General features: G+C 34.3%; 1 protein-coding gene across 4 annotated transcripts in view; it reads left to right on the top strand.

The window, feature by feature from the left end:
* Window positions 1-27,595, top strand: part of VPS13C (vacuolar protein sorting 13 homolog C) — a 168,399-nt gene that overhangs the window by 8,963 nt on the left and 131,841 nt on the right. For 3 of the 4 annotated variants that reach the window (XR_011997412.1, XM_026001977.2, XM_072738706.1), the window contains exons 2-9: window positions 4,564-4,607; window positions 7,984-8,026; window positions 11,624-11,719; window positions 13,084-13,185; window positions 18,556-18,618; window positions 24,013-24,078; window positions 24,357-24,466; window positions 26,890-26,949. Coding sequence is in view for 3 of the 4 variants with exons in the window: in XM_026001977.2 (XP_025857762.2) it covers window positions 4,564-4,607; window positions 7,984-8,026; window positions 11,624-11,719; window positions 13,084-13,185; window positions 18,556-18,618; window positions 24,013-24,078; window positions 24,357-24,466; window positions 26,890-26,949 (584 nt within the window). In the remaining variant the exon portion in view is untranslated. The remainder of the gene's footprint in view (window positions 1-4,563; window positions 4,608-7,983; window positions 8,027-11,623; window positions 11,720-13,083; window positions 13,186-18,555; window positions 18,619-24,012; window positions 24,079-24,356; window positions 24,467-26,889; window positions 26,950-27,595) is intronic. The other variant, XM_026002038.2, reaches the window with a different exon arrangement.

Raw genomic sequence — 27,595 nt, 5'->3', positions numbered from 1 at the left:
GCAATAATCAGTTACCTCTTTTGTCTGACTTTCTAAGTACACTTGTTCAACTGTGTTAATCGTATTGGTAGTTTTCAGTATTTCACGTTTAAATATCTATTTGGAATGCCTGGATGGCTCAGCAGTTGAGCATCTGCCTTTGGCTCCCGGAGTCCCAGGATCAAGTCCCGCATCGGGCTCCCCATTGGAAGTCTGCTTCTTGGGATCCCTGGGTGGCGCAGCGGTTTGGCGCCTGCCTTTGGCCCAGGGCGCGATCCTGGAGACCCGGGATCGAATCCCACATCAGGCTCCCGGTGCATGGAGCCTGCTTCTCCCTCTGCCTGTGTCTCTGCCTCTCTCTCTCTGTCTCTGTGACTATCATAAATAAAAATTAAAAAAAAAAAAAAAAAAAAAAAAAAAGGAAGTCTGCTTCTTCCCTCTCTCTATGTCTCTGCCTCTCTCTCTGTCTCTCATGAGTAAATAAATAAAATCCAAATAAATAAATACCGTCTATTCATTAAAGATGAAAGACTGTGATTAAAAATAGCCCACTTTTTATAACTGCATTTATATTTTTACCTACATTGTGTTAGTGTCTTAATAATTGTTAAAAAATACTTTATATCTAATGTAGATTATTTGTGAGCACCCCTAATGACATTTGACCCACTAGTGAGGATCACTGAGTAGAGCTATCCAAATTCATGAGTAAGTTTGCAAGTCTCTTTATGGGCCTTAGATCTTGTAAAACTAGTTTGGATTGCTTCAAATATGTACTAGCATCTGTGCAGCTCAGTTCTTTTGACTTGAATAGAGTTTCCAATTGTGATTATTTATAATCCATAATTGATCAAATTAAATCCAGCAATATTTTTCCTTTTTATGTAATTTTTACATGTAATACTTCTTTTTTTTAAAAGATTTTATTTATTTATTCATGAGAGACATAGAGAGAGAGAGAGAGGCAGAGACATGGGCAGAGGGAGAAGCAGGCACCATGCAGGGAGCCTGATGTGGGACTTGATCCCGGGACTCCAGGATCACGCCCTGAGCCGAACGCAGGTGCCAAATCGCTGAGCCACCCAGGGATCTCCTTTTTTTTTTTTTTTTTTTAAGATTTTATTTATTCATTCAGGAGAGATACAGAGAGAGAGAGAGAGAGAGAGGCAGAGACACAGGCAGAGGGAAAAGCAGGCTCCCTGTGGGGAGCCCTATGTGGGATTCTACCCCAGGACCCTGGGATCATGCCCTGAACTGAAGACAGGCACTCAACCACCGAGCCACCCAGACATCCCTACATATAATACTTAAGGATTTTTTTTTCCCAATTCCAGAAGATGTGTCTTTTTTCCACCACTACTTTATTATTCCTGAATTTAGTCTGTGATGTCATCTTGTCAGTTCTACCTATAAAATAACTTCTTACCCTGACTCTACCTCTTTGACTTTGAAGTTACTATTTCAGGTTTTAATTTCTCTTTAGCGTTTTTTTTTTTTGTTTGTTTTGTTTTGTTTTGTTTTGTTTTTTATTTTTAGAGAGAGAGAGCTTGTGAGTAGGGACAAAGACAGAGGCAGAAGGAGAGGGAGAAAGAATCTTAAGTAGACTCCTGGGTAAGATGGGGCAGCACAGGACGACGGGATGATATGGATTCATCTCATGACCCTGAGATCATGATGAGAGCAGAAATCAAGTCAAATGCTTACTGCACTGAGCCACCCAGATCCCCTTTTTAGTGTATTGTGGAAGCTGCTCCACTGCCTGTACTCTTTCCCTTTTGTCCTATTATAATGCTGATCTATTTTCTTCCCACTTGTAAGGCTTCTTACCTCCCTCTCTCCTTTTTTTGCAGCTTTCAGCAGTTTATTTTAGAAAATTAAAATAAATGTATAACAAATGAACTTTATTATAGAAATAACCACTCTGATCATTATGGTATCTAGTTTTACAGTTGTTTTCTTTGTATGTGTACATATGTATACTCTTTCAATTATATCAGATTGGATCAATCTGGGCATTCTTTGACTTTTTAAAAAATTCATATTTTTTGAATATTTTCCCTTAGCTGTCTACACTTTTGCTCTATATCATAGATGTATTATGATGTATGCCTTCTTGGACATTTAGTTCCTTAGGTCCTCCATCCCTCTAGTCTCTCTCCTCCCATTCATCCATTCTTTCTGCCGTTCTAACCAATACTGTAGTATCCTTATAGCTAAATTGTTTGGACAGATCCATGGTTATTTCTTAGAAGAGTAGAGTAATGGTTCTAGAATACGGCTCTGATTTTGTCATCCTTGTTATGTGTATTTCATCTTTGTGTTGTGACCAGTCTGAACTTTTCATGGTTAGTCTGGCTCCTGCCAACCTAACTTTATCTCCTATCCTTTTCTCATACCCTCCAGCTACATCAAATCACATGTGGTTTCTAAAATGTGTCTTACTCATGCAAGTGTGTTTGCCCTCTTTTCTTACCCACCCAGTAAATATTTCTTTAGCCTTCTAGCCTAGCCTTTCTGGGAAGTTCTTGATCTTCCTAGGCAGTTAGGTGTCTCCTTCTTTGCATTTGTGCACTTTTTTCCTCTAATGCCACTAGAATATTTCCAAAATTTTAGAAATTTAGTCTCCTTTGCTAGGTTGAGAGTTCCGTACTAGCAGAGATGTTGTTATCGTTTCTCTCTTTTCAGCACCTAACTCATAGGAGGTGCTTTTTGTTTGAAAAAATCTGAGATCTGGGGTAAAGTCATCTCTAGCAATGGCATAATAGAATTAAATATTCTTTTAAATTCACAACAAAATACTGTGAGGGAAAAACTCCTTGATTGAAAAATACTTATGGCTATAGCATTGAAAGTATCGTGTTTTTAAAAATCTAAATGTGTCATGAGTGATTAAGAAAATATATAACAGAGGTGCCTAGGTAGCTCAGTCAATTAAGCATATGCATTTGTTCATGATCCTAGGATCCTGAGATTGAGCCTCCTATCAGGCTCCCTAAAAAATCCTGATAGGATTGAGCCTCCTATCAGGCTCCCTAAAAAATCTAAATGTGTCATGAGTGATTAAGAAAATATATAACAGAGGTGCCTAGGTAGCTCAGTCAATTAAGCATATGCATTTGTTCATGATCCTAGGATCCTGAGATTGAGCCTCCTATCAGGCTCCCTGCTTGGCAGGGAGCCTGCTTCTCTCCCTCTGTTCCTCCTCCCTGCTCATGCTCTCTCTCTCTCTCTCTCTCTCTCTCTCAAACAAATACATCTTTAGAAAGAAAAAAAAGAAAATATATAACTGAACAAGTCATGCATTTAATATTGAAATGATAATTTTTATTAACCTTTAGATAATTTAAATGAAATGGAAACTTTCTTTTCATTAGATTTTTATGTAAGCAAGAATGTTTAATTATAATATATCAACAAATAGGGATGCCTGGGTGGCTTAGTGGTTGAGCGTCTGCCTTTGGCTCAGGCCATGATCCTGGGGTCCTGGGATCGAGTCTCACATTGGGCTCCCCACAGGGAGCCTGCTTCTCCCTCTGCCTGTGTCTCTGCCTCTCTCTGTGTGTCTCTCATGAATAAATAAAAAATCTTAAAAAAATACATCAACAAATAGCAGTACAATGTTTAAAACTGGAGTCATGTAATGATATCATGATGGCTTTAAATAGATTTAAGAATTGAACTAAACAGAACCATAGGGGCACCTGGTTGGTTCAATTGGTAGAGCATGTTACTCTTGATCTTGGTGTTGTGAGTTTGAGTGCCACATGGAAGGTAGAGTTTACTTAAAAAAATAAAAGTAACTTTAATTTTAAAAATTTTTTAAAGATTTTTTTTTATATATATTTATTTATGAGAGACACAGTAAGAGAGACGCAGAGAGAGAAGCAAGCTCCATGCAGGGAGCCTGATGTGGGACTCGATCCTGGGACTCCTGGATCACGCCCTGAGCTGAGGGCAGGTGCTCAACTGCTGAGCCACCCAGGCATCCCAAACAGTAACTTTAGAACCATAAACAATAATCATTGGGAAGTTAGCATGTTTGGAGTTTTAAAAGACCAACATTATATTCCTGTAGAAAATGTTCATTAACACCATAATTAAGGAGAGAATCATGGGTTACAATATAATTGATTTGTTCTAATAGTGATCTCTTTAAGTCCTTTTTGTGAGGGGGTGCTTTGGCTTAATCATACAAAATGATAGGTACTTTCTTAGGTTCTAGAATTCTTCAGTCTGAAAGTCTCCAAATTCTTTCACATTGTCTATTTGAATGTTAGCCAGTTTAAATATTTTATAATTTCTTTTGTGTTGGGCTAGCCTATAGTATACACACACACACACACACACACACACACACACACACACACATATCAGTGTATGTATGTATCCATGTGTCATATATATATGACATATATATTTATATATATATGTATCTCAAGTGTTATTAGCTGCTTAAGTTCTTGCAGTTTCCTTTGCTTATTTTCTTTTTATCACTTAGCATAGTATCATAGTGTTTGGTACTGCATTATGAGGTTACATTAATTGGTATTTTAACTTCATATTTTTCCTTTTTTTTTTTTTAAGGTAATGTGGCCTTAGATAACCTACAGATAAAAGAAAATGCTCTGGTAAGTTTTCAAGCTATGTTGATTGTTCAGTTAATTTGGTGGTAAGCTCCCAGAAATTCTTGGTTACCTGGTACCAGATAACGTGAGTCGTTCAGGGAAGGATTACTTGTTTAATGGTTTGCTATAGGAAAATCTGAGATTAAAAATTTGGATTTTTTTTCCCCTGATGATCAAAATGGTATCTTTTGGGAAATGGAATGTTTTTCCTTGACTTGACTGAATAGCTTTATAGTAGACATTTGTCTTCCTTGAAATAATTTTCTCCAGAATTGTCTTTACATATTTTTTTGGTAAATAAGAATTTGATTTTAGCAATTTGTCAAATGAATAGTTATATCTTTGGAAATACATTGACAGTCCAGCTTTTAATATTATGGTACTATTAATAAGTCAGGTAGCTTTTTTGGATTCTAGCTCTCCATCCCTTACTTCCCATCCCCTTCCCTGTTAGGCTTTAAGCCTATTAGACTTAATTTGATTCTATGAAGTCACTTAAGAATGAGTTTATTCTTTTTTTTTTAGACTTTTTAAAAAAATGTATTTGTTTTAAAGAGAGAGAGCGCACATGCAGGTGAGGGGAGGGGCAGAGGGAGAAGGGAGAAAGTGAATCCCAAGCAGACTCTGCTGAGCATGGAACCTGATGTGGGGCTATCTCACAACGCTGACATCATGTCCTGAGCCAAAATCAGCAGTCATACTCTTAACCCACTGAGCCACCCAAGTGCCCCAGAATGAGTAATTATTCTTTAATAATTGATCAAATTTCTAACAAACTATAGTATGTTTATAATCCTAGTGTTGAGTTCTGGTTGGATTTCTACATATTAAACTGTGTATCTAAGGAGAGTCTTATACTCAAAGTGCTCACATGACTGGTCTCAGGGAAGCCAGTTTTGGATACTGAAGATCCTAGAGATTGAACTTTGTCATGAGAAGTAACAATTAATTTTGTTCTCCTGAAAACAACTTGGCAGGCATGGTGGAAAGGGCATGGACCTTGTAGTCTAGCAGACCTGGGTTTCAGAGCTAGCTCTGCCCTTTCACCAGCTATGAGACTTTTGGCAAGTTTCTCAGTTTCCGTGAGCATTAGTTTAATCATCTTTTTTTAAAAAATTTATTATTTTTAAAGATTTTATTTATTCATGAGACAGAGACAGAGGCAGAGACAAAGGCAGAGGGAGCCTGATACAGAACTCAATCCCAGGACCCCAGGATCATGCCCTAAGCCAAAGGCAGATGCTCTACAACTGAGGCACTGAGACACCCCCAGTTTAATCATCTTTAAATTGAAATTAATAATACAAAATGATATAATATCTCTGTTCCTTTGTGGCTTGAATAAGATTAAAAGTAGAGCCTGGCAAGTAGTGGGCACTTAAAATATTTAAATTTTCTTTTCCTTTATATAGGATGCTACAACTTTTTAAACTTTACCCCAAAATTGAGAGCTTAAGACTCTTTTGCTGGAGACTGGAATAAAGGTTATTTTTTCTTTTTTAGGAAAATATTTTAGAAGGAAAGAAGTGTAAATAGAATTGCAGTGAGAGGATATGTATGTAACATGCTTAAGAGAGAAATTGAAATCTCTCTTAGTCTAGTTTGAATTTGGGTTATAATTAAATATAATAAATTATTTTGTAATTAATATTCCCCATTAATTCAAGCTAGCTTCCTCAATTAAATTGGATTGGTGAGAATTTACTTTGAATATGGCTGTTTATGTTTATTTTTTGTGAAAAATTATTTCATGAGAGTCAAAAGTGAGCATGAAACCAAACTTTTAGAAGTGTATAGTTTACAGTTTGTATCCTGTATAACTTAAAGTATTAGATGAATGCCCTTGAATGCATCCCCCTCTCCCTGCACTTGCTTCTTCTGTCTTGGGTGTAGAGCAGCTCTCTTACCATTAGAGAAGAATTTTGCTTTTTGGTTTAGAAGAAGATCAGTATTGCGTTCAATTCCTGTTCACCTAGAATGCTTGAGTAATCAGATGATTGGGTAAAATGATTTTTTTAATTAATTGTTACCTAAGGTATTTCAATCACCAGGTTGTTAGTATGTACTAAGGTACATCTAACAAAAAGGCTATTCTGATTGGCTAAGTTTTTAAAAATTATAAAGATTCAGGGATCCTTGGGTGGCTCAGCAGTTTGGCGCCTGCCTTCGACCCAGGGCATGATCCTGGAGACCCAGGATTGAGTCCCACATCGGGCTCCCGGCATGGAGCCTGCTTCTCCCTTTGCCTGTGTCTCTGCCTCTCTCTCTCTCTCTGTCTATCATGAATAAATAAATAAAATCTTAAAAAAATTATAAAGATTCAAGTGATCATTGTGAATATCAGTTATTGTTTAGTACTCTGTGACTATAAAAGTTATTTGTGCTTTCCAATCCAAGTAAGTGCAAGTTTATTTTTATTAATGATTGGTACCTGTCAGTAACTTATCTAAAGTAAATGCTAATTTGGTTAGTAATAAGTAGGGAAGCTCTCTTTCCTTTTAGGATTGTTTTATTTATTTACCAAATGTTTTATTTGAGAGTAAATAGTTGTTATTATTTTCAACTAATTTTTGTGAAAGGACTCTTCCTTTTCCTATTCTAGTATTTCAGTTAAGCAGTGTCCATCTATTATTTTAAAAGCTCCTGGCATTTCCATCGGTCTTGGTGTGGTTTATTAAAACAAGTAACCAGTTTGTCCAATTACTTTAACTACAAACTCTTTTTTTTTAAGATTTTATTTATTTATTAGAGAGTGCAGAAGCGGAGGGTGGGAGGGCAGAGAGAGAAGCCAACTTCCTGCTGAGCAGAGAACCTGACATGGGACTCAGGCCCAGGACCCTGGGATCATGACCTAAGCTGAAGGCAGATGCTTAACTGACTGAGCTACCCAGGCATTCCTAACCATAAACACTTTTTCTGTTGCCTCTATTTATAGTTGTGTTTCTCTTGTGAATCTTTCCTCAGAGTCCAATTTAAGTCACTAGAAACTCTTTTTTTTTCAGGATGTCCTTTCTGAGTTACTCAGATACAGAAAATTTATTTCATGTTTTTCCTTCGAGATGATTGTATATTTTTTTGGGGGGGATTTTATTTATTTGAGAAAGAGAGCGAAAGAGCATGAGGGGGGTGAGGGAAATGGGGGGAGGGGGGTGGCAGGGCAGAGGGAGAGGGAGAAGCACATGCTCTCCTGAGCAGGGAGCCCAATGTGGGGCTTGATCCCAGGACCCTGGGTTCATAACCTGAGCAGAAGGCAGACGCTTAACCAACTGAGCCATCCAGGCACCCCAAGGTGATTGTGTATTTAATGATGATACGAAGGTGATTTTGTGGGAGCTTAATAATTTAAGATGTCTTTAAAATTTTTTTCTTCCTTTCTAAGAGTGAATTGGATGTTCCTTTTAAAGTCAAAGCTGGCCAAATTGGTAAGTACTCTTCACTTGAGTTATTCTTAGTCCTTTTAGTTTTTTTTTTTTTAATTTTTATTTATTTATGATAGTCACATAGAGAGAGAGAGAGAGAGAGAGGCAGAGACATAGGCAGAGGGAGAAGCAGGCTCCATGTACTGGGAGCCCAACGTGGGATTCGATCCTGGGTCTCCAGGATCGCGCCCTGGGCCAAAGGCAGGCGCTAAACTGCTGCGCCACCTAGGGATCCCAGTCTTTTAGTTTTTTATTTTTCCTGTGTTATTTAATCTAAAACATTTTTTAGCTTGGACAAAAATGTGAGAGGTTTTGGAGTTCTGGGCCTAATATATGCTATTGTAATACATAGATACTTTAAGATTTTGACAAAAGGGTAGAAAATTACCTTCTAAAAAAAAAAAAGACATTTGAAGGGCAACGATACTTATTAGGCTTTGATTCTACTGCACGAAACATATCTTGATATTCAAAATTGATATTTAAGTTTTGTATGCTTTTTCTTTATATGTGAAAGGGATATAATTTGTAAAACTCTAGTAAATATAATGCAAGTATAGCTTATTTCCCTCATATTTTGTTCAACCATCTGGATATATTATGCAGCAACGTAGTATAGAGGATATGTCTTGGTAAGTAGAAAGTCTTTGCAGCTAAACTTTTTTTTCTTTTAAAGATTTTATTTATTTATTCATGAGAGACACATTGAGAGAGAGAGGCAGAGACGCAGGCAGAGGGAGAAGCAGGCTCCATGCAGGGAGCCTGACGTGGGACTCCATCCCGGGGGTCTCCAGGATCACGCCTTGGGCTGAAGGCGGCACTAAACCGCTGAGCCATCGGCGCTGCCCTCAGCTAAACTCTTAACACTGAGATCATCCATAACTAAACATTCATCTTTGTTGAAGAAATTTTTTAGTAGAACAATAACCTGTGAAGTCCTCTCAACTGTTCCATACTTACCTGATTTTTACTTTTTTAAAATGTAATTTATAGCTCTAGACAACTTGCTGTTACTTTAGAATTTTCATTTATGCCACCATCATTCCTTCCACTTCCATCACCCTGCTATTTCACCATGTGGCTTTCCTTCTTCACTTATTTTATATTCAAGAAAGGTATTGTCTCACTATTCTAGCATCTCTTAGCAATTACTTGAATACTTCTGTTTTGAGTCTACTTATATTACCTATACATGTTCCTTTTTTTTTTTTAAAGATTTTATTTATTTGACAGAGAGTGAGAGAGAGCACAAGCAGGGGGAGTAGTAGGCAGAGGGAGAGGGAGAAGCTGGCTCTCTGCTAAGTAGGACATGGGCTTAATCCCAGGACCCTGGGATCATGACCTGAGTTGAAGGCAGACGCTTAACTGACTGAGCCACCCAGGCACCCCCATATGTGTTCCTTTTAATTTAAAATACACTTTTGTGTTTCTGTCCCTTGAAACAGTAGATACTCCCTTAAATTGAAAGCTTCAGGCCATGCATTATCTTTTTTGTTTGACTGTTACACAGAGCCTTGTGCTGTGTGAAGTGTTGATATTTAGCTATGGTGGTATCTAGTACTGCCACTCTGCATGCTGAATTGAAATACTAGAGTAAAGTTAAAGTCATTCTTTCATTTTTTTTTTTTACCTTTGAGATATTTATGCACACATTGCTATGTGCAAGATTATGTAGGTAGCTGTGGGAGAGGCAAGGATAAATAGATATTTGTCTTTAAGGAAATTTCAAATTTAGGACATAGTATTGAAATTGCATTTCCAGAGTATTAGATAAGTTATATTTGTCTAAAGAACTATTACATTATTTATTATGTTATTAGAACTGGGTTTATATTTTAGAAGAGGTTTGTTAATGTTTCAGAATTTGTTCTTTTTTCTTTTCAATTATTAAAAGAATTAAATGACATTCTTTAGGATTACTCACTGACCGTCTACATATAAGGACGCAAAGCATATTTTAAAAAAAATTTATCTCTTGTTTGGTTTATGGAGCATTTATATTAGTTATTAAACTTTTATTAGGTTAAAATATTATACCTAACCTGTGAAGTTAGTGTGGCTAAGTTAAGCTCAAGTATGTTTTGGTTTGGGATGCTTGGGTGGCTTAGTGGTTGAGTGTCTGCCTTCTGCTCAGGGCCTGATCCCAGGGTCATAGGATCGAGTCCCACATTGGGGTTCCTGCATGAAGTCGGCTTCTCCCTCTGCCTATGTCTCTGACTGTCTCTCTCTCTCTCTCTCTGTGTGTTTCTCATGAGTGAACAAATAAAATCTTAAAAAAAAAAAAAAAAGAATGTTTTGGTTTTCTAATAGCTAAACTGTGAGTTGGTTATCCTTTTACTTAAAAATAAAAGATAAAAAAAAAAATAAAACATTTCCTGTTCTATAAATGGGAAGCAATGATATAACTCAATTCCAGTGTAATTCAGGCTAATGACGGATAGGAGGAAAAATGCGTTAGGGTAAATGGAGAGAAGAAAAGGTAGAGGGGACAGACAATCCCTTTTCCTTAAGCTATAGGGCTAAAGGGGCATTTTCAACTTTTTCAGTCTCATGCTCACCATAAAGGCAATCAAATCAGCTTTATTTTTTTTTTCTAAGATTTTATTTAATTTTAGAGAGAGAGAGTATGGGCACACATGAGCAGGGAGAGGGGCAGAGGCAGAGGGAGAAGGAGAGGGAGAATCTTGAGCAGACTCTGAGCTAAGTAATCATGGGGCCTGACAGAGGGCTCCATTCTGTTACCCTGAGATTATGACCAGGGCAGAAATCAAGAGTTGGATGCTATCCACTGAGCCACCCAGGTGCCCCTCAAATCAACTTTTTAGGAGTTTATGAGTTAACTACATATGTAGCAATATTTGTTATAAATACAAGTGATTTTCACTGTAAAGTTATCAGACTTAGAAATGGACCAGGAATATACTGGCATTACCTCTAGACTCCCCTGACATGGGAGCTGTTTAGGAAACTCAACAGGTTTATAAACTGAAGAAAAATAAAATTTAGATGGAGAAATAATTTGAGATTTTAACCCTGGGAATAGATTCCCAGGTAAAACTGGCTTACCTGCATAAGCCATGCAGGTGCATCAAAATAATGCTCCCTTAAGTTGCATTATTTTATTTCCTCTTCAGCTTATTATCCGGTTAAACAGTTCCTTGAACTTTGGGCATCTTTATTTAAAGATGCCAGTGATTCTGGTGGTATTAGTAGCTGAGTCACTCTGGCATCCACACTGATGACTTGGGTAGACTTATGTCATTTATTTAACTTCTCTGGGAATGAATTTCTTGTTTTCAGAATTGAAATAAAAGCTGTCTCATCCCTTCTTACAGGTTGGGAATATTAAAGGAAATGATATCAGAAAGTTTGGAAAGCATAAAGCACAATATACATAGTTACTTCTAATAGAAATTAATATGGAAGAAATCTTTGCAAACTTCAGTATTGGGGTTTTTTTCTTTTTTTTTTCCTGAGTTAATATACATACTATATGTGTGAAGGGTTTTGTTATACTTTTTCTCTAGATGGAAAGTGGGAAATGTGTATTTTCTGGAGCAGCCCAAATAAGAATTTAAGGTTGAAATTATATTTCTTTAGATAAATTAACTTTGAAGATTCCTTGGAAGAACCTTTATGGAGAAGCAGTTATTGCAACCTTGGAGGGACTATACCTGCTTGTTGTCCCTGGAGCAAGTATGTTGTATTAGGTTATATCCATTCAGTAACAGCATAGTGAAATTAAATTGTTAACCTTGGTTAAGTATTTTAATATGTTTAATAAAATAGATAATTTAAATAAACTAATCATTACATATATACATGTATTTTACATATATGCACATATATATTGCCACATTTGTATACAAAATAATTTGTTGGAAGAAATTATTCCTTTTTTTAACCATTTGTTAAATTCTCTGTGAATAATTATTTTGCAGCTAAGTCTTCATTTTGAGTTGAGATGCATTAAATAATTTACTTTTGAAGAATGAAGTGAATTAAATTTTTAAAAATGTACTGATGTGTTAATATACAGATTTAAAGAATGGAGATTTTTTTCTCTATTTTTTTGCTTCTGATTTTGAGGAATGTTCAAAAATGTGTGTGAAATAGGTCATTTTTTCATCGTAAATGAATGCATTTTAATTTTTAATGAATGTTGTAAAGCAGTAGTGTTTATTTAAGCAATATGTTTATTTAAGCAATGTATTTTCAGTTATAAGAATAATTTAATGTTAAGAAAAGTTTGGATATTTTAGGGAAAAATTACTTGTTCTCCCAATCATAAAGCAAACACAATTTTTATTTTTATATTTTGCTTTCCATTCTTTACCATATACATACTTGAGTTGATATATATCGCATATAGACAACATGAATCTGAGTTTTTTACTTAATGTATATATTTTTGATATGTGATAGTGGTAGTTTTGAAAGGCTGTATGATAGTTCATTGTGAGATGCCTACTGTTTTGGGCTGTTACATTGAACATTATAAACACCTTATTCTTACAGATACCATTTTTGTTCTTTTGTGTTATTTCCTTAGGATACAGTATCAGAAATGAGATTTCTAGATAAAAAGGAAATATTTTTTTTTCTGATTGTTGACATATATTCTTGAGTTACTTTCTGAAAGTCTTTAATCTATATTGATACCAGCTAGTATTAGATTACATGTTTATTATACTTACTCAAAATTTTACCCCTCAGACAAAATAACTGGAAATTTTCTGATACATTTTCTGCCTGCCTTTTGTTTCTCCCTTTTACCTTTCTACTCACTCTTTCCCGCTTAACCTTTTTTCCTTTTTCCTTTCTCCCTTTAATTCCGTTCTTTCTTCCTTTCTATTTTGATGAAAGCTTTGTAAATAAATAGGAATTATTTATGTTTAAACTTTCTGTAAAACTAATTTAAAGAATGCAACTCTTTTGAGTTACAAAAAAAATGGCTTACAAGACTTACAGTGCAAATACACAATCATAATGAGGTTGAACTTTTCCTCTTTATTTAATAATTGCATTTCCTAGTGTATGAACTAATTATATATTTTTAGGTATTAAATATGATGCTGAAAAAGAAGAAAAATCTTTGCAAGATATTAAACAGAAAGAGCTATCCCGAATTGAAGAAGCCCTTCAAAAAGCGGCAGAGAAAGGTATGTTTATGTTTTAGATAAATTTATATATATCTGTATTTTAGATAATGCACTGTAGAGAGGATGCTTTCATAAGACTCCATAAGTTGTCATTCCAAAGAAAGAATATTCTTTTAAGATCATATCTCAAAATACCGATTACAAATATTATAATGACTCACATTTAGGAATCATTGCCATGTGATTGTTTTATCTGCCAGTTTAATTTTCCCACTTTCCTCAACCAGTTGTTTTTATTGTGACTTTTCTGTGAGTTTTTACAGGCCTGTTTGTTTTTGCCAAATGTTAATAGATTATTATACTTCTACATTTTTAGGTATATCCATGGATATATCTATGAGGATAATGAGGTTCAGTGTATCAATATAGTGAAATAATGTTTAGAAGAAATGGTGCTATAATTCTGTTGTTAGCTGTATCTCTTTATTATTATATAGGATATTTTTAAAAACTTGGTTCTTCAGATTTCAACATTTTAACATCTTGCCTTAAGTTTTAATTTTTTATTTTTATCTAAAAATAAATCTGATGACTATTTTGATTTGGTTTATGGAGCAAGAATAAGGATAAGGATAAGATGAAAAAGCAGTCTATAAGGCAAATATGTTTAAGGACTTTTCCAAACCTCCAGTTTTTCTCTTTCAAGTCAAATCACACTCTGGTTGCTGATTCTCTAACTCACTCTCTGTGTGAGAGTTATTAGCATTTTATATCATTTTTGTATCATTTGGTTGGCATGTTTATGTATTTCTGTGATGAAAGAGGATGATACCACAAATGCTAATGCATTTCTCTTTGGTCTCTCTTAAAAGATATGGCAAACCTTGAATTAGAAATGACAGAAATTATATTCAGATATACTAAGATTTTGTTTTCTAGCTTAAGCTGCTGATGTTTAATTGAATCAGTAAGAAATCTCTCTTAAAAATAGCTTACTCAGGGATGCTGGGGTGGCTCAGTGGTTGAGCATCTGCCTTTGGCACAAGGCATGATCCCAGAGTCCCTGGATCAAGTCCCACATCGGGCTCCTTGCATGGAGCCTGCTTCTCCTCCTTCTGCCTGTGTCTCTGCGTCTCTCTCTACCTCTCTCTCTCATGAATAAATAAATAAAGTCTTAAAAAAATAGCTTGTTCATTAAAATTCTTTATCAGTGATTCTAATTCTTTTTGCCCTGAGTGGTTTTTCTTTTCCTTTTTTTTTTTTTTTTAAGATTTATTCATTTATTTGAGAGAGAGAGGGAGGGAGGGAGAGAGAGAGAGCACACAGAGGGAGAGGGAGAAGCAGTCTGCCCTAGGAGCAGGGATCCAGATGCGGGGCTTGATCCTAGGACCCTGGGATCATGACCTGAGCCAAAGGCAGACTTCTAACTGACTGAGTTACCCAGGCACCTGCCTGCCAGTTGCTTTTTCTTTTTCTTTCTTTTCTTTTTTCTTTTTGCCAATTGCTTTTTATTATGCAAAGTGATTGATTCTTTTACAAAAAAATATTAAAATACTTAAAATACAGAGAAGGTTGTCCTAATGGAAGAGATTTTGAAAAGCTTAGTATTTTTTCTTTCTCTTTTCATAGTTGAGCACATCTTATTTTCTGAAGCTTGAAAGTCTGTATTTTTATGAAAACAGTATCCTTCATTTCTATTAACTTAGTGTGCCAAATAAAACAAGATGAGAATGGTTTTGTTTATTACAATTTAGTGTGATTATTTACTTTTACTCAGTTTTGGTTAATTAGTGTGTGTGGAAATAGTACATAAATTGAGGAGAAAGACTTGGAGAGCACTAGAATTTAATTTCTTTCTTGATACAGTTCAGATTAAATATATATTTTAACACACTGTATTTAATGATACATATTCATCAGTAGGCGTATTGATATATATTTAGATAAATTGATACACGTAAGAAAATATCAAAATATATGTATTATATGTAATACAGCATAATTATACACTCATATAATTTATTATGTATATACAAGATTATGTTATACTTTTCCTTTCAGAAACAAACCCCAAATTCCTCTTTCTTTTTTATTTTTGGATGGAAATAATTGTGATTATATAAAAAATATTTTCATGTTTACAGTGGGCTGTAAGAAAAAGCATATATAGTTTCTCCTTTTGTAGTAGTTGACAGCTTAATTGGTAAATGATAACCTGCTATACGTATTGTATTGAGTACCTATGAGATTTTGACTTCTGGGTCTTAATGTTTAGGAAATTTATATGTTTAGGCCTGGCAGAGAGGTTAAGGATAATTTGATATGTTTATAGGAGCAAAAGAGATGATATATTTATAGGGGTAAAAGATGAATTCTTGGTGCCTAGCTGCCTCAATTGGTAGAACATATGACTTTTGATCTTGGGGTTGTGTATTTAAGCCCCATGTTGGGTTTAGAGATTACTTAAAAAATAAAATCTTAAAAAAAAAAAGAGATGGGATAATTGGAATATATGTTAATATTTTTTAAGTTGCAATAAGTACATTTAATTATCTTGATGGCATATAATTTTTTTCTAGTTTCTATGAATATGGATCACCATAATGTTATTATTCATAGAAATGATAAAAAGACCCTAGTCTTTAGATGCTCTGCATTTCACCACTATTAATAGTTCTTACTTAATACCATACTTTATTTTTGAGACTTATAATTTTTCCACTTATTTCTTGGTTTTAAAAGCACAAAAGCACTATGGCATAGGTATAGAGACTCAGAGAGATAAGGAGAAAAAGTGATTCAACTCTGAGCAGCAGATAATATAATTGAGAACAAAATCATCTTGCTAATCTGCTTTTAAAAAGTATTTCTACTTAATTTGTTTCACTTGGTAAAATACAGTGCTGCCCACAATCATGTGGAAAAAAAATAAAACGAGAATATCAGTTAGTTCATTCCTAAACAATTTCCTCAACTGTAAAAATAAACTTCTTGATATTTTTCTCCTTTTATTTTATTGTGGTGAGTTTTATTTTCCTGAGAAGGCTATTACAAAGTAAAGGGAAAGATGAAATTCTTAGTGAGGCCAAAGATTCCCAAATGCTATATATTTTGTATTAAAAATCTTAATTTTGTCTAAGTAATATATACGCACACTTTAAAATCAAAGTTTTGCCATAAAGACTTCTGATGAAAAATGTCAGTCCCCTCTTCCACTCTTTTCAACCCTTTAGACCCATTCCTTAAAGGGAACCACAGTTTTAGAAATACTAATGTTGTGTCATTATCTAGTCTATTAATGTAAGGTATTATCTGGGATTTCCTCTTATGATACTTAAGGAGTTTACTTCTCTTACAATCTTCTTTCACTCTGAATTTCCCTCCCTATCCTCTTAATATGGTTATATCATAATTTTTGGCCAATTAGTAGTCAAAATTTACACTACTATGAAGTGTAATTGTTCACTGTAGGTCAAATATTGTACTATGATTATGTTTCCTTTCTTATGCTTATTTTTCTTGAATTTGTAAATGCTTTTTTATTTGCTTTGTTTTCTTTGTAAATTTACCTTTAATTCTTTTCACTTACTACTTGAAATCTGTTACATGACTATCAGTATTACTTTCTAATTGCCCATACCCACCATTGGTCCCCACCCCAGACTCATTTTTCTCTCGAGATCTCCCTTTATAATGATTTTTTTTCAGGCCTGCTGCACAGTTGGCCTCCTGGAATTGGTCTTTTGTGTTTAATTCACTGTTTTCTGGGTCCTTTGCCTTTCATTCTTTGTTAGTTTGTTACTTTGCTAAAATGTATCTAGTAGCTTTTAAGAAAGGATACATTGTATATAATTGTTAAAATCCTTTCAAGTCTGAAAGTCTTTGTTTACAAATAAACTTGTTTTATTTAGCTGGGAATAGAATGCTCAGTTTTAAATGAGAATTTTGAAAACAATATCGTTTACTAAATGATATTACTAGGTTCTTTTGAGAAGTTTGATGCCAGTCTGCTCAACACATTGTTGGAAACATAAAAATCAGAAAATCTATGAATCTTGCTGTCAATAACCTTACATTTTAGTTGAAAAAATAAGACATATGCATAGTCATAAATAGGAAAAAGTGTTGAGTCACATCAAAGAGGTATAGGATAAGAGTGGTAGGGGAGTTCAGAATGAACATATTATCTTAAGCCAAAGAGATCAGGGCAGACACTATGAAGATAAATATTTCAGCTATGTCTAAAAGATGAGTTTGCAGAAACGGAGAGAGGGTCTTCTGGTAGAGGGGACAGTAAAGAGAGGGAAGTATAGAATAGGAGGAATAGGTAAGAATTTGGGAGTTTGATGGAATAGCAGCTAACATTTATTGAGCGTTTACTGTTTGTCATTCTTCAAAATGCTTCATATGTATTAACTCATTTAATAGTCATAATTCTATGATATAATGCTATCATTGTTCCCAATTTACAGTTGAGACAGCTAAGTTAAATAACTTGTTCCAGGGATCCCTGGGTGCCGCAGCGGTTTAGCGCCTGCCTTTGGCCCAGGGCGCGATCCTGGAGACCCGGGATCGAATCCCACGTCGGGCTCCCAGTGCATGGAGCCTGCTTCTCCCTCTGCCTATGTCTCTGCCTCTCTCTCTCTCTCTCTGTGACTATCATAAATAAATAAAAGTTAACAAAAAAAAAAATTAAAAAAAAATAACTTGTTCCAAGTCACACAGCTGGAAAATGATAGAGCTATAGTTTGAACATACTCTGGCTCTATATAGATCCTGTATTTTTAGTTTTGTGCTATAATGGACTTTCATTTGTAACCAGTGGGAGAATCAGTAGGAAGTTTTCCTTTTTCTTTCTTGAAAAATCCAGGGATTGATGTCATCAAAGCTGTGTTTTAGGAAGGTTAAACTTGCTGTTGTGTCTGGGCTGTATGTGAGGAGGGAAATGGAGGATGATGCTATGTCACCATCACTAACAAGAATGGATAGAAAGGATTCAGACAATATATCTAAAGGGAACAGGTCAGACTAAAAGTAACTCTGAAGTTAATATTTCATTCTGCAGATGGGCAATACAGTGGGCAAAAAGGGAACCAAAATAGCAGACTTTTGCTGTTTGAAAATTTCAAATAATTCAATGAGTTGTTAGCCATAATAGATATTTGTCTGCCTTGCTTAATTTAAATTATTGTTATAATTTTAATTATTAGGAATTTTTTTATAATGTTATAATAATAAAGTTTGTATGTTGAAATAATGGAGGTGGTTTCACTGTTTCCTTAGAAATATATTGTTTTGGTGTCACCACATTATACTTGTCTGTTACATGATTTCTGATTCTTTTAATTAAGTTTAGACATGTTTTACATGTGAAATTAAGGTGTCTCTCAAATGCTTTGCATTCTGGTTATTGCTGCCATGCGGATGCAGGCGCACATTCAGGGGAATTCATATATGGCTTGGAAAGCTTTGTTTACAAGGACATCAAGCCTGGTGGGTATGCATGGTTCATTATATTTAGTTATTAAAAGATTATATTCTTATCCACTCTTGAGCTTTTAATGGAGTCCATTTGATATACCATTTTTTAAAGAAAATATGGAAATGTAATTCATGTTTTTCACCTTTGCCATCATTTTCATTTCCCAGCCTTCTGTAGCCATTTGTTCATTCACTAAATATTTAGTGTCTTCTAGGGCAAACACTGTGCGGGATGCTTAGTGTTCATGGGGTGAATCAAACATGACCTACTGCCTGTTGTGAAGCTTACAGTTTGATCTATGGATAACTTTGAAATCCAGACTGACTGCCTTTCTGACTGGTTCTGTAGTGTAGTAGTTTCTCAATTAGGAAATTCCTCTCAATAGCAGTGGCTTTCACACTTGTTAAAAGCAATAAAATGGAACCTTTCTTAGTGAGTGAAACTTTATTTAGAGCCTTGATAAGAGGTGTTCCTCTGGGATTCTTCATAGCTTTCCTGATTGGCTTCTTCTCTGTAGGAGCTCTATAAGCACATGGAGACTGTTGTCTTCTACAGCAAATTAAACTTTGAGGCTTCACAGAAGGCAAATTTGAAGGCTCACTGCTTGAGGATTTATAATAGGCCTTTTTTTATATGATAGGGAATTAAATACTACAAGTACATTAAAATAATAATTCCAGTATTTTATAAAAGTATTTTATATATTTGTATTTTCTGTAACTTTGCTGGGGTTTATGATATTAGTCACACTTAAAATTTGTTTTGATTAAGTGGCAAGTGGGGTCTGTACTCAAAATGTAAACAGTAAGCATTATGTTAGAATTACCTCTGTAGCTAGAAGCTTCATTAATATTTAGGTTCATTTGACAAATGGAAGAAGAATTTACATGGCAAATTTCATAGCACTGAGTGAAATTACCCCAAAAGGCATTTCTCTTTTAATAAAAACTGTCCCTTTAGCAAGTATTACTATGTTAATTTGTCTTACAGTTATTTTATTTAATTTGGAATATAGTCTAGAAATACTCATGGCTCACTGTTTAATTTTGTTATAATTGGACCAGATTTCTGCAGTCTGCCAGAGCGGTGTTTTCTGATCCTTCTAGGAGTAATCTGCCTCCAAGATCCAGATGAATTCCAGTGGCCCATTTAAGTCATAACAAAAATCATTGGGCAACATTGGTGGTAAAAATAAACAATTCCCCTCCCCCTTCTGCAAAACCAGAGTGGTCACTATAAAGGAAAACCTAATTGATTCAGAGTTTACTCTGAACACTGCATTAACCTGAATAAAAAACTTGACCTAGAATATTAGTGATTCTGAAACAAGAATAGTTAATTTGTTGATGATATCTTCATTTGGCTAGGACATAATATATACTCTGATCTTTTAATTTTTTACTTTCTGAGTGCACATTCCTTCCTTATTTCATGTCATTTAAAAAAATTATTCTAGGGCACATTTCTTAAAACATTAATACTGTTTTTGATTGTAATACTGAAATCATATGTGATTTTTCACTGTGCTAACACTGGTGCTGATGGTGCAAAAGCATCATTGTGTAAAATTGTGGCTGCCTTAGCATACATGAATTGGCAGTGGCACCAAACTTTATATTTTATTTTATATTTTATATTTTATATTTTATTTATTTTATTTTATATTTTATTTTATTAATTTAATTTAATTTAATTTTTTATTTTATTTTATTTATTATTTTATTTTATTTTGTTTTATTTTTTTATTTTTTCAGCATGTCCAAGCACCAAACTTTAATAGCAGCCATTGTATTCTTCACTACCATGTACTCACAGTAAAAAATAAGATGAAAAAAAAAAGAAAAAGAGCACCAATTTTACTTAAGAATATTCTTGATGGGGCAGCCCCTGTGGCGCAGCGGTTTGGCGCTGCCTGCAGCCTGGGGTGTGATCCTGGAGACCTGGGATCGAGTCCCACATCGGGCTCCCTGCATGGATCCTGCTTCTTCCTCTGCCTGTGTCTCTGCCCCTCTCTCTGTGTCTATGAATAAATAAATAAATAAATAACCTTTTTTTTTTTTCAAAAGAATATTCTTGATGGAATAGGAAAAATTCAATTTTAATAAACTTAAGCTCTTGAGTATGTGTCTTTAATATTTTGTGTGACAAAGCAGGAACTATGTATCCTTAAGTAGGATAATTGTCTCAAGGACAAATACCAGTGCATTGTTTTAATTGTCAGCTGAACTAGTTGCTTTTTTCCTGGAAAACCATTTTAAATGGAAGAGTGATTGACAGACTATTATTATTCAGATTTGGGTATTTCATACATACCCAACAAAACAAAACCACTTCAGCAAAACAACTTCAAGAAAAAACACTGATGATGTTTGTTGCCAATGATAAGATTTTACAACTTTTAAGCAAAAATTAGAATTTTGGGAAACTTGTGTTTGCCACCTGGAGCTTGGCAGCTTCCCAGTACTTAAAAGACTTTGCTGATATGATTGGTGGTGTTTAAAAAGATATGATACTAACAATTAGGATGTGATACTAACAATTGTGATTTTTGATGTTAATGAAATCACTCAACATTGAGGTCTGTATAATTGAATGAAGCAATATTTCCATATTACCAATGCATGATAATCAGGTATGTGCCAAAGGTCCATCTAAAGTGTAAGGTAGACCAATTGATTTTAATTCAGATGAAGAATTTATTGATAGAGTTTCAGATTCCAAAATACAACTAATCTTCAAGAAACTACCACTTGTTGAGTTGGGGTATAATATTCATGATTACATGAAAAGATCATGAGGATGTTCCCCCCTTTTTTATTACATATCTATAGTTAGATCAGATTTTCTTCATATGCTTCAATCTAAACATTATTTCAACAGAGCTAAGGCAGAAGGAGATAGGTGTATCTGGCTCTCTTTTGTCAACCCAGACATTAAAGAGATTTGTAAGAATGTAAAACAGTGCTACTCTTTTTACTATAACTTTTTGTTTGGATAATATTATTTTCATAAATATGTATTATCAGTGCTATCATGTAATGTTTTTTATTTTTTTTACATAATGTTTTTAAAAATATGAATTAATAAATATTTTAAAAATTTGTTTTGATTTCCAATATGGTAAATACCCATAATTGTAACCCACACAAATAAAAAACTCTTTAGGGTTCTCAAGTAAGTGTGTTAAAGGTATCAGGAGACCAGAATATTTGAGGACTGATTTAGAGAGTGATACAAAATATCTTTTTTTTTTCAAAATATCATTTTTTAATATTCATCAGATTAAATAGAAACTTTCACTAAAGAACTGTATAGATTAGATTCTGAAATTATTTGGAGAGTTTTAAACACAGTACATATAACATTGAGATCAAAGATAGAACAAGGGGCTAGGGATCCCTGGGTGGCGCAGCGGTTTGGCGCCTGCCTTTGGCCCAGGGCGCGATCCTGGAGACCCGGGATCGAATCCCACATCGGGCTCCCGGTGCATGGAGCCTGCTTCTCCCTCCACCTGTGTCTCTGCCTCTCTCTCTCTCTCTCTCTCTCTCTCTGTGACTATCATAAATAAATAAAAATTAAAAAAAAAAAAAAAAGAACAAGGGGCTAAAACAGTTGTGAAGCCAGAAAGATAATAGAAGGTCTTATAAGAAGAGTAAGTTGTGATAGAATCTAAATCCAGGCAGCTGAGCCTATTTCTGAAAGCTATTCTAGACCAGTGGGATGGTTTTCAGGGATACTTTGGCTTTCTTGTTTCTTTTCAAATGATATTTCTTTGAAAAATCCGTCTTTCTCTAAATGTTTAATTTGTGAATGAAAAAGACTCAAGAACCATCGTTACGGCAAGAAATATTGGCAATAGCAAAGTCCAGATTCTTTACGTATTTGTTAAATATTTCCTTCTTGGAGCTCAGGGTTTTATTCTTGAAATCCAGTATTTGGTTCTTAGTTTTTAAAATGACAGGACAATATGCTTTAAAATATAAAAGAATAATTTTAAAATTTCAAGCTAAATTTCATGTATATCCTATAAATATATACATATATATGTATATAGCATGAATTGAATTTATATATTTTACCATAATGTTCAGATGTGGATTTTTAAATTCATTTGAACAGAAGCGTTTCATGTGCTTTGTGCCCAGATATTAGATGATTCTTGTCCTAATGAAGAGTCCTGCCTGGTGACAAGACAGTTGTGCAAACATTTGTCATGGTATAATCACTGCTTAGTGGGAAGTCTTTATAAAGTGAGGAGGTAGCTGGCCCTAATGCTGCTTGAAATAGTTGAAGAAGGCTGCAGACAGGCCTTAGTGGACCTGAAATTTAGGAGCCTCTTAGGATTTTGCCTGGTGAGGAACTTCAGGGAGGGCAACTGAGGTTCAAAGAATGATCTATATATATAGAGAGAAGCATTAGCCACTAGAAAATTAGGCTTGTTTAGGAAATTAATAGTAGTTTCTGACGTATCCAGTGCAAGGATGAGTAGCGGAGGTAGAACACCACCACAGGGATTTAGGGGCTAGATCATGAAAGGACCTTTGTGTCTTGCAGACACTTTCTCATTTATCTGCCAGGCTGCAGAGAGCCCTTGAAAGAGTTTTGAGCAGGGGATTGATGGACTGTGAATGGTATTTTGGAAACGATCAGTCTGGTGGCACTGCAGAAGGATGTTTAGGAGGCAGAGTGGAGACGAGAGGCAGAGGAGACCATACAGAGACCACTTTGGGTGCAGACTGGAGATAATGTCTAGCAAGAAGTGGAATGTAGAAGATGGGTTGTTGGTTAAGATGGGTGTTGGTTAATGCCATGAAAGCGAGGCAGTGCCAAATAAAAAGATGAAGTTTTAAAGGAATTAATTAGTAAGCCAATTTCAAAGACAGTTCTGTGTACAGTTTTTGCCCTTTTGGTGTTCTTTGTATCTTTAAGTCATTAAAGGATTTTGCTTTTGAGGTATATCATGCCGAGGAAGTCATCTGTCAGCAACCTACCTTCCCATTCATTTCATTTGTGTTCCTCTGTCCCTTCCATATATTTATGAAAACTTTTCCTTGAAAATTTTATATTCTGTCATTATTACATTTCCAATATTTTGATAACACTGAAGTTAAAATTAAACTTTGTATCATGAAAAGTTATTAGTATTATAAAAGGCTTTGTGTATGGATATTTTGCTCAATTCTTACATGATTGTACTTACTTGCCAAGTTATTTGCTAGATATTTGGAGGTCATTCTAGACTAAAGGTTTGTGAATTTCTGTTTGTATTGAAATAGGTCAGTTTAGAATAAAGTGATTTGTACCAAAATTTGCTGTTAGGAAGAATTCTCTTGTTTTCTTTTCTGTCCTCTAGTCTGCTAACTTGAATTTTATCCTTTTCTCACTAAAATGCTTCCAATGAGAAGGACGTAAACGTAAAAAGCACAAAAAACATTTTAAGAAACCTTTTAAAAGTCTTGATCGTTCGAAAGGTAGGTAAACGTAGTTTTTATGCCATGTGTTATTTATACACATCGCCACTTGATTTCTCTCTCCAGAGGTAAAATGAATGTTAGATACCATGTAACTTCAAAAATAAGTTTTAAGTTGGAAGTGCACATTAAAATCTAAAATAAATCTAAAATAAAACAAGGACACCAGAATAGGCTGTCCTTTCTATTGAGTAGTGCTTTAGATATCCTTTGATCATTTGATTATGAAATATGTGAGAATTTCAACTCTTGACATTGTGTTTTTCTACTTTTTATAGATAAACCAAAAGAAGCCAAAAAGGATACATTTTTTGAAAAGTTGGCAACCCAAGTAATTAAAAATGTACAAGTAAAAATCACAGACATTCACATTAAATATGAAGATGATGTAAGTAATTTCAATTTAGTTTAAGTTAGTAGTTAAATGTGTATTTTATAATAAGAGTTATTGATTTGTCTAGATAAGGGTGACCTGTACTGGATTTTAAATCCAAGATTGTTGGTTTTTTTTTTTTTTCTGCTGAATATGTTACTGTATCTTCTTTCCTATGTTACACTTTTTTTTTTCAGTTAGGCATTTAAGTGTATAAATAAAAAACCACCATATGCTCCTTTCTAAAGGTAGTATGACAGATTTCCCTGTTGTCCTCTATTATTTATTTTGAATTTTAATGCGTCAAGATTTATACTATTCTAACTTTAAAGATCTATATCGACAAAAAAATTAGTTCCAAATGGTGATGGAAATAGTCAATTATAATGGTAGTTTGTAGAGAGGGGACTATAACCTCAGGTCATTAGTCAACAACTTACTATGAAGTTGTCCATCCAAAGTCCCATCCTCTTTATATTCTTTCAAATGGGATTGAACATGCATGCACACCTACTCACATACATGTGCAAAAGTGTGTTTAGAAACCAATTTCACTTATAACCAGAGTTTAACATTAGCTGATTAAAAACTGCTGATTAATTTTTTTTTCTTAAAGATTTTATTTATTTATTCATGGGAGACACACAGAGAGAGAGAGAGAGGCAGAGACACAGGCAGAGGGAGAAGCAGGCTCTATGCAGGGAGCCTGATGTGGGACTCAATCCTGGGTCTACCAGGATCAGGCCCTGGGCTGAAGGCAGCGCTAAACTGCTGAGCCACCTGGGCTGCCTCACTGCTGATTAATTTTAAACGAAATATACATTGCTTTGTTTTAAAATTTGAAAAATATATAAAATAACTTTGAATTTTTTCATTTACCTAAGATGATGGAAGTATTATTCCATCTCTTCTAAAATTGGGGTTTAATCAAAGCAGTGCTGACATATATAGAATTTTCTTTTTCTGATAAGTTACTTATAGAACTTAAATTTAAGTAAGACACATTTGTAGTTTTTCAAGATATACTATTACCTTAAATTGATTTTACCTTTTAGTTTTATGTAGCCATTAAACTAAATTTTGTAAATAAACAACACATCAATGCCCTTTTCCTAAACTTAGGAAAATAAATCAACACATCATGGAAGTAAAAGAATTATTCTTAAAACTAATGATATATTGGTGAATGAGAACTTCAGTTTGAATTTAAATTAATCTTTTTTACTGAGCAAGTACAATTAGGTACATCATTTCTCTCTTTAATAAAAAAATATAGAGAGGCACAGGAGTGGGATAGGTATATCAATTATGTTTAAGTTGGTATCAGTGACAAAATATATTAAAATCTAAATGAAAAAGAATTAAAAGTGCAGAGGGATCTTTCTTGTATCTTTCCTTTTTCAATGTGATTATCTTAATTATTGTATATAGGATAATGGAAAATAGAGTTTAGGATGTGGGGAATAGGGAAAGTATAATAATTTATCATAAAGATGCTCATTGGGTGATAGGAGTAGTTTGTGGGTAGTGTCTTAGCAAGTGAGGAGTTGGTAAAGTTCCTTCTGAAATAGGTGCAAGTTATTTTGAACTAGTTGTGTGTAAGTATAAAAAGATGAGTGTGGGAATAAAGGAAGATATTAAAAACTGAGCTCACAGTGCTATTTGTGCTTTTCAGTTATTTCAGAGCTTGCGTTTTCCCTGCATTTTAGAAGATTCTGTGTGACTATGGTCTGGAGTCCTTGTTGGTTGATTTAGAACATGATGTTTTTTTCTTCTCTTGAGTTTATCTGGTTTCTATCATAGCCAAAAAACTCTATATGACTTTTGGGCATCCTTATGATGTCTAAGACAATGATATTGTACACATTGTGGTACAGTGTAAGCAGGGAGTATCAATATAACTTATAAATTGAAGATTAGGAATAGAACAAAAGTTTCATAGGTTAAGAGACTGAGGAAATTAAATGTTAACAATCTTGGACATTCCTGTCAAAGCATTTTTGAAAAGCTAAGGATCTTAGAGACTTAAAGACCGTTCACAATTCTAAGTGTGAAAATCGTTAATATTTGAAAAGTAATTTAGTGGCAGTATTATTATCTGTGACATCTTGTGTTATTTGTCTTTGAAGAATATATTTAATGATACACATAAAGAACCTGTCTCTTCTTTATTTGGGTAAGAATCTAGTTACTGAGAAAAGTGTTCACTTCATTAGGAAAGAGTTCCGTTGGGAAAGTGTCATATTAGTGTCCTGCCTACAAAATGTGGATATTCCTAGCCATGTTATTGCTTTTTTCTCTTCTTTTTTTCTCACAAATCCATTTGGGTTGTGTGACTTACTTGTAAACTAATTTCTCTATGTTGCCCATTTACAGAGTGGAACATGGTTTCCCTCTCACCATCAGTGTATTTTAATGTCACTTTTCTTTTTTGATAGGTTACTGATCCACAGCAGCCTCTTTCATTTGGTGTCACACTGGGAGAACTTAGTCTGTTGGTAATGTTGACCTTATTTACAATTTTTGTGGAACCTGTAAAATATTCCCAAGTCACAGGATGAATTGCCTAAAATCAACTATTGATATAAATAGCTATTTTATTTTTATATATAATATTTTTCGTCTTTGTAGAAGTTCAGAATTTATAGTGATGCTGTTATTACATTCTCTAATTATTTTGATTTGTCTTTGACCTTAACAAATACCAATATACCATTATCAAGCAGTTTTAAATAATTAAAAGCTATATCCTAAACGTGTGGGGAAATAGAAAGGTAAATCATGTTCTCATTCTTTGTATAGGCAGATAGAATTTCCAAATAGCTTATAAATGTGTACATGTATGTGTGTTTGTGTGTGTATTATATTGAGATATAGTTTATTTTGGTTATATATTTTATAATGCAGTTTGGTTTTTCTCCTAAAGATCTTTAAGGATAGATAGTATGTACATTCAGGTTGGACATTTTTCCCTCTTATTTTCTATGGGTAACTAAGTGGTAGGAAAAATGTTTTAAAGTTAAAGATAGGGAACAGTAAATTATGCTGGGTATATGTTTGTCCTATGATAGTTATATGGAGAGGGCCTTGGTAGGGAAAGAAGGGGAAGAAAACTGAAAGAGAGTGGAATTCCAGAGAAAGGGA

Source organism: Vulpes vulpes, chromosome 15, assembly GCF_048418805.1.
Source record: "Vulpes vulpes isolate BD-2025 chromosome 15, VulVul3, whole genome shotgun sequence".
NCBI lineage: Eukaryota > Metazoa > Chordata > Mammalia > Carnivora > Canidae > Vulpes > Vulpes vulpes.
The sequence above is the reverse complement of the archived record's forward strand: the minus strand, read 5'-3'. Positions and strand labels throughout refer to the sequence as shown.